This window comes from Acinonyx jubatus, chromosome E4 (genome assembly GCF_027475565.1).
Source record: "Acinonyx jubatus isolate Ajub_Pintada_27869175 chromosome E4, VMU_Ajub_asm_v1.0, whole genome shotgun sequence".
NCBI lineage: Eukaryota > Metazoa > Chordata > Mammalia > Carnivora > Felidae > Acinonyx > Acinonyx jubatus.
This window is the reverse complement of record NC_069395.1, coordinates 5,466,623-5,481,237: the sequence shown is the minus strand read 5'-3', so window position 1 is coordinate 5,481,237 and position 14,615 is coordinate 5,466,623. Positions and strand designations below refer to the sequence as shown.

General features: G+C 48.7%; 2 protein-coding genes across 5 annotated transcripts; one reads left to right on the top strand and one right to left on the bottom strand.

Moving 5' to 3' along the window:
- Window positions 1–272: 272 nt before the first annotated feature.
- NIT1 (nitrilase 1) lies at window positions 273–3,312 on the bottom strand. 4 transcript variants are annotated; one of them, XM_015076218.3, is made up of 7 exons: window positions 3,182–3,312; window positions 2,476–2,574; window positions 1,972–2,226; window positions 1,737–1,840; window positions 1,394–1,527; window positions 1,100–1,225; window positions 273–815 (listed from the first exon to the last, which is right to left on the bottom strand). In XM_015076218.3, coding segments are annotated over exons 1-7 (987 nt in total). In that variant the 5' UTR covers window positions 3,184–3,312; the 3' UTR covers window positions 273–548. The 4 variants fall into 4 exon arrangements, with proteins under 4 accessions (XP_014931704.1, XP_014931703.1, XP_014931705.1 ...); XM_015076217.3 differs by having other exon boundaries at window positions 3,151–3,297; XM_015076219.3 differs by lacking the exon at window positions 3,182–3,312 and adding an exon at window positions 2,990–3,125.
- On the top strand, window positions 3,254–14,480 carry PFDN2 (prefoldin subunit 2). The gene is made up of 4 exons (XM_015076222.3): window positions 3,254–3,407; window positions 13,128–13,216; window positions 13,328–13,451; window positions 14,176–14,480. The coding sequence occupies exons 1-4, from the start codon at window positions 3,333–3,335 to the stop codon at window positions 14,350–14,352; spliced, it is 465 nt and encodes a 154-aa protein (XP_014931708.2). The 5' UTR covers window positions 3,254–3,332; the 3' UTR covers window positions 14,353–14,480.
- The last annotated feature ends 135 nt before the right edge of the window (window positions 14,481–14,615 follow it).

Below are 14,615 nucleotides of genomic sequence, written 5' to 3'. Positions count from 1 at the left end.
CCCTTTGCTTTCTTCTGGCTTGGGCGAAGGGCAGTCTAGGTGAAAGCGAAGTCATTCAGTACCCACCCCTCTCTCCTTTTTCCTCCCCCACTCTCTACCCCACTCCCACACTCAAGCTTGGGAGCGTGGGGCCGGGACATGCACTGAGTGTCGCACTTTGATCGGGGCAGGGAGGCTTGTCAAAGGAGCCAGAAGGCCTAGAACCGGAGCCTCGTCCGGCTGGTACGACCCCACCTCCCCTTTTCAGCTCCCAAAGGAGATGTCCAGACACAGACTTTGTGATGATTCTATTTTTTTCAATGCCAGTGCTGCTCAGCCCTCCGCATAACTTCAGTTTTCATGAAATAAACAGTGACTGTAGAAAATTCCACCTTTCTGAAACTGAAATGGGAGCTCAGGCAAAAGTTTCTTCTTTCTCGAGAAGCTGAGCCTGTGTTCCGCCAAGGCAGTCTGAGCTTCTCCAAGTGAGGGGAGCCGCGCCTGGGTCCCGCCATCAAGTCACGGCAACGCCAGCTCACGATGGGAGTGTCAGCTCACAGAAGTCAGTCTTAAGACCGTGGGTGGCCCAGACTGCCGTAGAGGTCAGGCCTGCGGTGCTGGAACACAGGCAGCTGTTGGCGCAGCTGTCGCAGATAACTGAGGTCGATTCGGGCAAGGCAGAGGCCTGGTCCTTCAGAGCAGCGGGCCACCACTGTCCCCCAGGGATCCACCACCATGCTGTGGCCGTAACTTGCTCTCTTCTCGTGGTGGCGTCCACACTGTGCTGCTGCCACGACGTAGCACTGGGTTTCAATGGCACGGGCCCGTAGCAACACCTGGGGACGAGGAGACGTGAGTTCACTTACGTACGTGGAACGTCCAGTGGGGAACTGACAGGTGACGGATGTTACAGGCCAGTCTACTCCTTGTGACCATTCTGATAACTGCCTAGGAATGATTTACTGTTACCTGTTCTCGAACGTGAAGGGCAGCAATCTAGGGAATGAATGCTTCCCCCTGGATGGGAAGGGGAGGCAAATCTTTTCTTTGGCTGGTAGGGCCAAGGGTGGAGAAGGAAGTTTAGAGGAGGCCCTTGGGTTTTGAAGGGAGGGTCTCTTACCTCCCAGTGGGCTGGGCCCGTAACAGATCCGAAAGCTGATGGGTAGGTAAGTATTTCTGCTCCAGCCTGAGCCAATGCCAGAGAGAGTTCAGGAAAGCGCATATCGTAGCAGATCGCTAGACCAATCTGCAATGAAAAAGAGCCTGACACCCCTATTCTGTTCGTCACAGCATCTAGTCGTTACCTCCCTACCCCACTCCTTAGGGCTTTCCAGCCTCTGTTACCACCTCCGAGTGTTCCTACTCTCCTCCCTCGTGTTCCTGATCCCGCATCTCCTCCTCTCACAACTCCCACCTTGCCTGCTGGTGTGCTGACAGGAGACTCAAGACTGGGCCCCGGAATGGTAGAGTTGCTCTCACGCATAGGCCCCTGCCCTGGAATCTCCACGTCACACAGATGGGTCTTCCTGTAAGTGGCCACTACTGACCCTGGAGCAAGATGGAGAAGGAGTGCTCAGTGCTGGTGCCCTGGAAGCACCCAACTTCGTTCCTCTCCTCCCAGGGAGCTAGCTTGTAAGCTAGGATGCGAAGTACAGATGCCCCTTGACCAAGCAAAGAGTTGCGTAACAGTTCTGGAGGATCTTACTTTAGGTAGCAAAGCCTGGGAAGAGGGAGGCTGGAGAGTTCTGAAGTCTCACCCTTGTTGTCCAGAAGCACATGACAATTGTAGATTTTCTGAGTCTGTTCCCAGTCCTGGCCTCGCTCGTGGAAACCACCCAAGGACAGCCAGAGTCCACATTCCCTGGGGGAGGAGGGGGGGAGGGGGAGGAGGCGACACGGACGACTCTTCTCAAGGTTCTACCCTCCCACCTGGCAACTCAGGGACAAGTGCCCAACAAAGAAACTACCTTTTCCTCCCCCCTGCCCTGATACCTGGCAAGCTGGGTATATTCTCCTAAAAGGTTCCCACCCAGTGGCTCAGACAGGCGGAGCGTCTCTGCAGGGTCCCTCGCCACGAAGTCAAATGCCTCCGGCAGGAAAGCCAGGCAAGCACCCAGTCTGGCAGCCTCTCGAACAAGCTCTGCGCATGTTTTAAAGTTCTGCTGCTTGTCTGGGGTTGAGGTTACCTGGCACACAGCCACCAGCGGTAGTTCCCAGGAAGAAGAGAAGATGGCCATGGCTCTGGGCCTGTGAATGGCACAAGGCAGGACTCAGATTTCCCAGCACGGGAAAATCCCAGTTTAATGATAAGGGTCTCAAATGGGGAGGCGGGAGGGCTGGACTGCCCTTTGATTTGTGCTCTTAACGGGGCACAACCACCCACTGATGAAATGTTCTGTGGATGGTTGGTACCCCAGTGTTTCCCACCATCTGGTCATTTAACAAACATTTACTGAGCATCTACTGAGGCACTGAGGACAGAACAAAACGTGTTACCTGGGCTGTGCACAAAGTACTGACGGTCGAGGGATCCGGAGTCCAGGACACAAAAGAAGGGACAGGAGCTGGTGAGGAGGCCTGATGATGAAGCCCAGCCTGAAGATGGTGAGAAATCAGGACACCGGCCCCTCCCTCAAGGAGTACATTTCTAGGCTTCTCTGACTTTTCACACTGTGGGGCCGAATCAGGGCCCTGCCAGTAACACCCCCTAAGTCTTCAAAACACTCTTTACTGTAAGTAATTATGGGCTACAGGAAGAGATCATAAAGTGGGAAGATGGAGGAAAGGGCTCTACTGGGCACCTGAATACCTCGACTTCCAGTGATCTCATATTAAACTGAAGCCATTTTCCTCAGCCAAACCTATCCGCACTTCAAAAGTCATCTCCATGAAACTTCCTTGTTTTTCCCAGCCTCTCTTCCTGACTGCACACCTGCACAGCTTTGCTGCTCAAAACCTATCCCCCCCCCACCCCCACCCCTTACCCCGGAATCTCTGAGGGGAAATTCACCTTCCCTCCTTTCCCACCGCCCCGTGCTGGGCAGAGGGCACTGGCACCCAGATCCCAACCCGCGCCCCCACTCTCCGGTTAACCCGTCCGAAAGGGTTCTGCCCCTCTCCCAGGGGCAGTGTCTCTGTTGCACAAGTTAAAGCACCGCAGGCGGAATTCACCGCGGCCGGCGGGGCAGACGGTAGGTCCTACATGAAGACACAGCCAAAACCATCCGCAGGATCCGAACCGAAGAGCGGCCTGGAGGCAGAGGCACCGGGGCGAGTGGGCGGTAACTCCCAGACCGGATGTGACGCACGGCGGGGCGGGGCTGCGCAGGCCGGAAGCCCAGCAGGCGGCGAAGATGGCGGAGAGCAGCGGTCGCGCCGGCAAGAGCAGCGGCAGCGGCGCGGGGAAAGGGGCGGTGTCGGCAGAGCAGGTGAGGAGCGGAGAACGCGAAGGAGGGCAGCCAGGCCAGGTCCGAAGTCGATGCGGAGAGAGGGGGGGAGCCTGTGGCCGGTGCAGGCCTCACTCCAGTCCCACCTTTGCGAGGCCGCCCAGAGAGGGGAGGGTCCTTGGAGAAGCTGGCCGAGCCCCCAGGGAGAGAGCCAAAGGGTTGGTAGGTGAAGGCCACGCCTCCCTTGGGGGTGTTGGGTGAGCCAGCAGGAGGCGAGAGCCCCGAGATGCGGGGTGTGGGAGGATGCACAGTTGTGAGGGGAGATAGGTCGTCACTTTCCCCACTTCTCCGCACCCTCAAACAGGATAGGCTGGGCACGGCAGCTCGTAACGAATCCCAGGGGATTAGTCAACGGGCTGGTTGTATGTGGTCTGTTACGTGACCCTGAAACCACGTTGACAGTCGCCCTCACCCTGCAGAGCCACGTGACTCACATACTCGAACAGTCTAGTGTTCCATACTGTTTTGATTCGGGACTCATTGTAAGACGGAATTTCTTTAGCGACCAGAAACCCGTTCCTAACCCGAGTTTGCATTTCCCCCAGCCTCTGGCATCGCGAGATGTTTGATAAATAACTCAGAAAGCCTTTTGTGGCATGGGAGCCATTTGCTAATAGTGAGGCTAGTGTTTTAATGGGAGTGGGAAGAAATCTCCATGATAGAAAGGGAAACATAAACAAGAGCTCTTCTAATTACAGGTTCATTTATCATTTATTTGTGGAACAGTTGCTACAGGCAAAGGTATCTGCATAAGGGTTTTTCAAATTGCCCCATGCAAAGAGCCCATAGTAAAATAACACATACAAAATGCTAATATGAAGCAGAAGGTGAGTGTTCTAACAGGTATAAAGTGCTGTGGGGTTTTGGGGGGGGGGGGGGGAGAAAGAGTTTCTGCGGGGGAGGGGGGAGAGAGATGGAAAGGAAGGGAAAAGAAACCTAATACTTTCTGAGGGTCTGCCTTGTGCCAGGCCCTCTGCTGTGTATAGGGAAACCTAGATCTTGGTTTCAAGTTAGCTCACAGACTCAATGTACAGTATTCCACACGGGCCCCTCTTTATGGTAGCTGAAGGAGGGATCCCCTAGCAACAGGTTATGAGATTCGAGGAACGGGTGGGAAAGGGAAGCTGTGGTATAGTGGGGTGGCTAAGAGCGTAAGAAGTGCACTTGGGTTTGACAGATCTGTGTTTGAATCACATTTCTGCTATTTATTTTGTATAGGTGACTTCTTTCACCTTGCTCTCCTGTAAAAATATAATGGTGCAGGGGCGCCTGGGTGGCTTGGTCTCTTGGGCATCCGACTCTTGATTTTGGCTCAGGTCATGATCCTAGGGTCGTGGGATCGAGCCCCAAGTCGAGCTCCGTGCCAGGCATGGAGCCTGCTTAACATTCTCTCCCTCTGTCCCGCATGTGCACATGCTCTAAAATAAAAATTACGTGTAATGGTGCGTACCTCATCACTATTTTGATTATTAGTCAAAAAAGATATTCAGAGTGTTTTTGCACAGTGATTGGAATATAGTATGTGCTTAATAAATGCTAGGGTTTTTTTGTTTTGTTTTGTTTTTCTTCTTTCCCCTTCTGGAAGAGATATTCCTTCCAGTGAATTCTAAAGGATGAGAGGAGTTAGTCAGGCAAAGAAGGAATTGGGGAATTTCCTAGGTAGAGGGAATAAGGCACTTAAAAGCACCGAGGCATAAAACTGCCTGGCATGTTTAGGGTGCAGGTAGACAAAGTAGAGCATGGGGTGCAAGACTCGAATGTGGGGAAAAAGGGATAGAGAGGGATCTGGGATATTTCTCAGATCTCTGTCTTTGATGGATGCTGGTGCCGTAGGGAATGTAGGAAGACTGGAAATGTCTGGGAGGGAAAATACGTTTATTTTAGGGGGTTGAGTTTGGGTTTCTTGTGGGACGGTCAAGTAGAGACATCCAGTAGTTGGTTTGATTTATAAATCTTGAGTTACGGAAACCTGAGTCAGAGATACGGATTAGAGAATTACAAGCTTATGGACGGTAGACAAAGCCATGGTTGTGGGTGAAATCCTCTAGGGTTTGTACAGAAAGTGAGAAAAGAAGCAGAACGAGGGTGGAGCCAATATTTAAGGGGTTGTGGAGGAAGAAGAGAACCCCTCAAAGAGGACTGAACGTTGTGATAATTGAGTTCGGAGGCTGTTCTTGCTTAACATTCTGTGGTCTTTGTGTTCTAGAGAGAACACTGGGTAAAAAACATAAGATTTATCAGGGCGCCTGGCTGGCCCAGTAGGTGGAGCATGTGACTCTTGATCTTAGGGTCATGTGTTCAAGCCCCACGTTGGGCCTGGAGCTTACTTTAAAGATGTGTGTGTGTGTGTGTGTGTGTGTGAGATTTATCACTGCTGCAAACGTGAGCTACATAGGTCCCTTATAAACAAGATAGAAGGAAGTAACGTTGTACTAGGCATTTGTTTTATCTTCTGTTAATTTATTATGCCATTTGGGTAGGTTATGTTGTCTTCCTATACCTTACCTACCTATATTGTAGGTAAGGACATTTGAGTTTCAGAGACTTTGGTTAACTCACCCAAAGTCGGTAACTGGAAGGGTGGGGCTTTTAACTGAGTGAGTGAGTTGAGAATCAGACAGACCTATTTTTCCATTTACAGCACGACCGTATTGAAGATATTTGAGCTGGGCCTGAAGGATTGGATAGATTTGAACAGGTGGTCATGGAAATAGAATATAGGGAATAGGATGAGAAGAGGAGACCTAGGGAAAGCACAGGCTGACAGTGAGTGGTTAGTTTAGCTAAATCACAAGGTATAAGAAAGTTGTGGTGCTTCAAGCAAGCTGAGTCTTTGCCTGGCAAAGAATTTGGAAACTTTTTTTTTTTTTTAAGTTTATTTTGAGAGAGAGAGAGTGTGTGTGTGTGACAGAAAGAGAGAGAGCATGTGCGAGCGAGCAGCGGAGGGGCAGAGAGTGAGGGAGAAGAATCCCAAGCAGGCTCTGCACTGTCAGCTCAGAGCCCTATGCGGGGGCTTGAACTCATGAACTGTGAGATCATGCCCTGAACTGAAATCAAGAGCTAGATGCTCCACTGACTGAGCCACCCAGGTGCCCCAAGAATTTGGAACTCTTTAATGTAAGCAGTGCCCGAGTCACAGAAGCATATATGGTATACTATTGGTTTTTTTTTTTCTGCTACCTAAAATAAGGCATGTTTATTATGGAAAATGTGGGAAACACAGGAAAAAGCACAAAATAAGTGAATTTACCCATGAGCCTACTTTCCAAAAGATAACTATTATTACCATTTTGGAGTATATCCTTTGATATGCTCCAAAAGAGGTTTCTCCCCCTCTTTTATGTGTTTGTACATGCATGTGTAGACGGAAAGGGAGGATGTGTGTTCTTTACATATTTGCATACTTTATAATATTTGTCCAGTACAATAGCATTGTACAGTATATACCATTTTGCAATCTGCATTGTAAACCTAATATGTCACGAACAGTTTGCTGTGTCATCCAAGTGTTAGGAAAATTAAGTTACCAGCAGCGTATAGGATGAATTTGGAGAGTCCAAAACTAGGGAGATAATTTAGAAGACGACAGGAGTAGTTTAGACAAGAGATAATGAAGGCTCGAAGTAGGGTGATGTCAGTGAGCCAAAGAAAAATTGCTGAGGTTGATGCAATAAACTTGGCAGTTGTTGCGATAAAGGTGTGTTCAAAGATGAAACCAGGGTTTCCTACCTGGAGGGCCAGGGTGGTGTCATTAGCAGAACTAGGGGAGACAAGAAAAGGGAACAGTTTAAAACGGGGTAAAAGATGATCAGTTCAGCTTTGAATGACCCGAGTTGAAGGTACCCGTAGGATATTTAAGTGGAAATGTTCCGTGCTAATTGTTACCATTTAGTGACAGTCTGTTTTCTGCTGGATGTTGTCCTAAGTTCTTTTTTTTTTTTTAATTTTTTTTTTAACATTTATTTATTTTTGAGACAGAGAGAGAGCGAGCGAGAGAGCATGAACAGGGGAGGGTCAGAGGAAGAGGGAGGCATAGAATCTGAAACAGGCTCCAGGCTCTGAGCTGTCAGCCCAGAGCCCGACGCGGGGCTCGAACTCACAGATCGCGAGATCCTGAACTGAGCCGAAGTCGGACGCTCAACCGACCGAGCCACCCAGGCGCCCCTGTCCTAAGTTCTTGATGTAACTAATTGATCTTCACAAACATGCTAGGAGACTGCTATTACCTTTATGTTCTTGGTGAAGAAACTGAGATTCAGAAAAGGGGTAACTCGCTCACAGATTTTGAAGCCATTTCTGACTGACTTCCGAATGCCTTCCTCTAACTTGAAATTTGGGTCTAGAATTGCTGAGGCCTGGATTTGCAGGCAGTCAAATGAAGGCAGTTGTTGGAACCACAGAGGTAGCTAAGAATACCAGTTGAAATAGTGTAGGTAATAAAGGGAGACGTGCTGAATCTTAGGTCCTTCTCCACTGTTGGGATGAGAGGAAGAACTTCAGGAAGGGGAACGGAGTGTTAAGACAGGTTGGAGAACCAAGGAACTGAAGGGTCCTGGAAGCTAAAAGTGAGAAGAGAATGTACATTACACTGGGCCTCTCAGTTCAGTCCTCATTGCTACCCTGAGACAATGGTTCTCCGCTTGCTGGGACTCCCCCCCCCCCCCCCCCCCAAGAAATTTGGCATTGCCTGGAGACATTTTTGGTTGTTACAAGTAGGAGTTGCTGCTGGCTTTTAGTAGGTGGAGTCAGGGAGGTTGCTAAATATCTTACAATGCACAGGACAGCCCCCCATAAGAAAGTATTTTCCTGCCCAAAACTTCAGTAGTGCTGACGTTTAGAAACCCCGCTTTATGGTGTATTAACTCCATTTTATAAATGAGGAAACCAAGAGAAGTTAAGTAGCTTGGTCATACAGCAAGTAAACAGCAAAACACTAGGATATGAACCCGTCCACAATAGACTCAGAAGTTTGGGCTAGTTCCACCTTACCGTGTGCTACTTAAGAGAGTTTCAAAGCAGCAGAGTGAACATTGAGAAAAAATTGTTGGGTTAGGCGGGAGGCCATTCATGATCTTTGAGAAGTTAGTTTAATAAATAGTAATAGTTTAATAACTAGTATAGATAGAAAGCAATTTAAAGTGGGCTGGGAATGAATGGGAGGTGAGGAAGTCGAGGCAGTGAGTATAGACTAGTCCTAAAAACATGATGAAGGGCGACTGCATGGCTCAGTCAGTTGAGTGCCCTCCTCTGGATCTCAGCTCAGGTCTCGATCTCTGGGTTGTGATTTGGGGCCCGCAACAGGCTCCATGCTGGGCGGCAAGCCTACTTTAAAAAAAACAAAAAAAAAAAGATGAAGAGAAGGGCTTAGAACCATTATTTGTTGGAGTAATAAGGTCAAAGAAGTTTTCTTTTTTCTTTTTAATTTTTTTTAATGTTTTTATTTATTTTTGAGACAGAGAGAGATAGAGCATGAACGGGGGAGGGTCAGAGAGAGGGAGACACAGAAGTGGAAACAGGCTCCAGGCTCTAAGCTGTCAGCACGGAGCCCGACGCGGGGCTCGAACTCACGGGCCTCGAGATCATGACCTGAGCCGAAGTCGGCCGCTTAACCGACTGAGCCGCCCAGCGCCCCAAAGAAGTTTTCTTTGACAGCTGAGTATGTTCGTCAGGAAAAGAGGGCACTGAACTGAAAAGAAGATATTTAGTGAGTGATACCCTATAAAATGCTTTTCCAGACGCACCCAGTCGTAATTCTTGACCTGTTATTCTATTCTTCAGTGAACCAATAAGAGTAAATATCACGTAGGTAAGAAGACCAAAGGACAAGAAAAAAAAAAGACCAAAGGACATTTTGGGGATAAAGGTATTGATTGCAGATTTTTTGTAAAGTTACCAAAACTATACGGTAGTGATTAAACAAAAGAAAAAAGAAAGAAAAAATAAAACAGGCAAATAAATCATACAAAACTAGTTTGACTTCTTTTTTTTTTTTTTTTTTTTAAGATTTTATTTTTTAAGTAATCTCTCCATCCAGTGTTGGGCTTGAACTCACAATCCCTGGGTCAAGATTCACATGCTCTTCCAACTGTCTCAGCCAGACACCCCCTAGTTTGACCTCTATGAGAGGTGACGTATGACAAGCCGGGAATAATACATCAGTTAGAAAAGGGTCCTTAGAGTTCCACAGAGCTGGGTAGAGGTACCAGTTCTGCAGCTTGCTGTGCTTACACATTCTCTCTCTCTCTCCCTCCCCCCTCCCTCCCCTCCCTCCTCCTCCCCTGCTGCCTGCCCCCTCCCCTGCTGCCTGTCTACCCCCCCATCTCCTCCCCTCCCCTCCCTCTCCCTCCTCCTCCCCCTCCCCCTCCCCTCCTCCCTCCTCCCTCTTTGTCTCTCCACCATCTTTGGTCTACTGACCCATAAAATGAAGGTACAGGTCTTATACTGTGTTTTTGTTTGTTTGTTTTAGAATTAAATGAGATAGAGTCGAGCAGAGTGCCTGGCATATAGTAGTGTTCTTTTCCTTACAAACCTTGGGCGGAAGGTGCAATATTGTAGGACTGTGGAAAAAACAGGTATTTAAAAAGAGGTTGCAGGGGTGCTTGGGTGGCTCAGTCAGTTGGTCCGACTTCGGCTCAAGTCATGATCCCACGGTTCTTGAGTTGGAGCCCCGTGTCAGGCTCTGTGCTGACAGCTCAGAGCCTGGAGCCTGCTTCAGTTTCTGTGTCTCCCTCTCCCTCTGTCTCTCTCTGCCCCTCCCCTGCTCAGTCTGTCTCTCTCTCAAAAATAAACATTAAAAAAATTTTTTAAAAGAGGTTGCATTTGCATATTTAAAATTTCAAAGAAGACAACAGTAAAGATTAGAAGGCAGGCCTGCACAGTTGAAAATTAGAAATGCAGTAAAATTGGAAAGCTTTTCTACCAAAAAATTTAAGGAATTGATATGCATTTACATGTGAACACACAGGGAGGGTTAACATATGGGATGTATTAACTAACTTTATTATCAATCATTTCACAATATATACATATACTAAATCATAATGTATACCTTAAACTTGTACAATGTAATATGTCAATTTTATGTCAGTAAAGCTGGGGGGGCGGGGGTAGAAAACCATGTCCTGTATAAAATTGTGCCAAGAATGTAAAGAGCTCTGTATAGTTGCCAGGATTGAAGTTACTTTTGAATAGGATAAACAGTTGGTATTTTAATTTAATTGGATTCTTTTTCACTCGGGATGTTTACATGTAAGATGAAGATTTTAGTAGGGCTGAGGGAATCAACACTGACCTGGCCATAAGGGAAAAGACCATTAGAAAAGTATTCTCAGAGGAAGAACGTGGGAATATATCACAGCCTTTCTGTCTTCATTGGCAGGTTACTATGGGCTTATTTTGCATCTAATTTACAGTTAGGTTATGGTTAGCTGCTAAGAGAGTTCATTTCCTTTAAGGGCACCAGTGGCTGAAATTTTCCATAATAACTGTAGATAACTCATACACTGAAATAGATTTATTTTAATTTGCCATTTGATTAAAAGTTCATAAACTGGGCCAAGAGGAAGTAGGGGTTGTTAATTAGCAATAATGTTTGAAGAAAAATTGGAGTTGAAAACAAAACCTCTTCTTGCCTTTAGTTGTGTTAAATTGGTGGTTGAAAAGTAGATCCCTACTAATTACTAAGGGAAATAAGTCTAGGCCTCAGAAATTTTAGACTCTTAAGCTGATTTCACTGATGTGTTCAACAAAATACATCCAGAAGAGAGGGTCATTTGGATGCTGGGAGAGCATCGAGAATCTGGTTTCGTTGTGGAATTTCCATAGATGAAATTACTTTGATCTGTAACATCGATAGTGAAGGAAAAGCTAACCATAAACGGAATAGTTTGGTATAGGTAGTGGAGTTAGGTTTTAAAGCGTTTGTTGCAATGAGTGCGAGAAATACACGGAGATCAAAGGTTGGTGGCCGGGAGGAGGCAGCATACGACTGGGGCGACGGCGTCCTAGTCAGACTTATTTCTTGGTTTTTTGAGCAGGAAAAGAGATGTAGGGGTGGCACAGGCCAGCCAGCAGGGTCTTATCAGCTGTAGATGAGCCTTGTGGAGAGAGGTACGGGATAAAAGGTCCTAGTAAAGATGAGGCGGTCACCAGTAGCATGAGACTGGGCAGGATCTGGCTGGGAGCGAGAGCGTGGGCGGGCCCACGGCCCTCAGCTGATCAGGAAGGGCCAAGGGGGCACTTGGGTTTGGGGAGAAGGCCATGACAGCAGTTAATGCACTTTTCCTGCCTACGAAGCCCTTTCCTACTAGCCCGCACCATGCAACAGTTCTATAAAGTAGGGGACCCTGTGTGTGTCACAGGTGAGGGAACTCAGGCCCAGAGGGGGAAACCCGGTGGTTCTCCTTTCTGGATGCACATTAGAATTATGGGGAAGTGTTAGAAGTGCTGAGATCCCAGGGGCCTCACCCAGTGATTGTGTAATTGTTCTGAGGCTCCACCATTCATGTTTTGAAAATGCTCTCCTGGGGACTTTAACGTGTCGCCAGGGTTGAGAACCATCGGATTAAATGTCCGAGGCCATAGAGCCAGTATATGGCAGAGACCAACTTGAACCTGGTTTTTTGTCTCTGGGCCCCATGTTTCCCCCCCACACACCCCCACGATTTTCTTTCGTCATTACATTTTCCGCCTTTTATCTGGTACTTCTTCCCAAACACAGTCATCAGAGCCCTGTACTGAGAGTGACGGAGGTGGTGATTTTAGTGCCCAGTCTGGCTTTCACGCTGTTTTAGGTTCCCTGCTCTGTTTCTGGGGAACAAGGAGCTGGTAGTAATCATTTCTCTGGGCCTTTACGTGTGTTACTTCTTATGCCTCCTTTGCACCCTTTCCTCCCCCAGTTTCTCATCCTTCAGGCTTCAGTTAAGGCCGTGTCTCTCAGGAAGTCTATGTTAGTTAGGGTTTCTAGGCTACAGACATGGACTCTGACCAACTTTTTCTTTTTTGAAGTAGTGTTTTGGAAGGATAGCGGGTAGTTCACAGAATTGAACACAATGAAGAGAAAGGTTAAATAACTGGGTCCCACCAAGTTCAAGAACTAGGGCAGCTTTGGGGATTTCAGGAGGAGGAATGGAGGATCATCTCTGCGGGACAAGTAGTTGCCTTCACTGCACCTGTCTTCTGTACCTGTTTCTCTGTACCCCCAAAATCAGTTCCTGTAAGAGACTCTGGTATAGAACAACAGGTCACTGCCCTTGTGGTCAAGGGCCAAGGGTCCTGTGAACAGTAGCCCCACAAGCACCCCCTGAGCTAAGGAGGGCGGCTCCCCTGTGGGAAGAATGCTGGCTGGGCAGGTCCAAACAGGAGTTAACTCACTACAGAGTCTTTCTGAACAGCCTTCTTTACCTGCAAGTCTAAGCCTCTCTGCAGGTGCCCCAGTAGCTCTCCACCCCATCCTGAATTACACATGCCTATTCGTCACCACACGGGAAGCTGCGAGAGGGACTAGCAGAGCTCTCTCTCACACAGGGCAGGCTCTCAGTGCAGGGTGAATGGCTTCCGGACAGACTGAAGGTCGAAATGGCAGACGTGGGTTCTACTCCTTTTCTAAGGGAGGTGTCCAAAGCTCGCCATCCTGTGTTGTGTCTTGACCCTCTGCCGTGCCCGCTGTCTCCTCTCTCACTTAACTCTTTCTCACCTTCTAAGGTTATTGCTGGCTTCAACCGCCTTCGACAGGAACAGCGGGGTCTGGCATCCAAGGCAGCCGAGCTAGAGATGGAGTTGAATGAGCACAGGTGAGGGCGTTGGGGAGGCGCAGACAGGAGAGGTGGGCAGGCCACATTGTAAGGGCGGGCTGCCGTGGAGCGGGGCTGGATTCTCCGAGCGGCCTTGTCCTCCCACCCCAGCCTGGTGATAGACACCCTGAAGGAGGTGGATGAAGCCCGCAAGTGCTACCGCATGGTTGGAGGCGTGCTGGTGGAGCGGACGGTCAAGGAGGTGTTGCCGGCCCTGGAGAGCAACAAGGAGCAGGTGAGCGGGAGTCCTGCGGACAAGCTCTGGGCGCCGAGGGGTGAGGGGAGGGAGGACGGGACTGGGGGAGCGTGGTGGAGGAAGTGGGTGGGCACCCATGTTGAAGACGGCACACGTAGCCTGTTAGCCTGTGCTTTTTATGCTGTGCAAAGTCTAACTCCTCACACAGGAGGGACTGCTGGCTGGCGGCCTCTTCCCTGGCACTCTGTGACCTGGCTCACAAGCCTGGCTCTCCCAAGGGGGAGAGGCGGCAGTGAGAGCAGGGTCTCTCACAGTGTGGTCCGGGGACACCTGCATCCAGGTCACCTGGAGGCCTGACCCAAAATGCAGCTGCCTGGACCCACTGATTCAGAACTGGCTAGGGGGCCTATGGGGTGGCATCCTTTTTTTTTTTTTTTTAAGTCCTCTCCGCGCCCAATGTAGGGCTCGAACCCACAATCCCACGATCAAGAGTCACATGCTCTACTGACCGAGTCAGCCAGCCGCCCCACGGAGTGGCATTTTAAACATAAACAGCCCAAGCGGTTCTTAACGTACATTAAAGCTCATACGCCGTTGTGTTTGAGAAAGGCATACTTTTAGGCTCTCGGCTCTACTATTGATACTTGGTAAGAGGTGAGGTTACAGGTGTCCTCTCTCCTTCCCGTCCCCCAACTATAGTCCATCCCAGGTAGGGGAAGGTGGTTCCTGAAATCCTCCTGTAATCCTATCGCTGGCCCTCTAGATACAGAAGATCATTGAGACACTTACACAGCAGCTTCAGGCAAAGGGAAGAGAATTAAATGAGTTCCGGGAAAAGCACAACATTCGTCTCATGGGGGAAGATGACAAGCCAGCCACCAAGGAAAACTCCGAAGGGGCTGGGGCCAAGTCCACCTCAGCCGGAGTGTTGGTCTCCTAGGGACCAAGGCCTTTGCGTGTTTTTTTTCTACCCTGACTCCCACTTCTTCTGATTTCTCTTTATTGTTATTATTATTATTTTCTCTGCTATTGTAATATTTTTTTGTTAATTAAATGTTTTGGTCAGAATGCTCAGCTCCAGCCTCAAGCTTTCTCCCAATATTAGGGGCGGGGTCTGCATGAGGCATGGAAAAAAGCCCATGATCTGTGGGGTTTGGCTCCATCAGGCTAATGGTTCACAGTTTCAGAGGAGGCCCCATATTT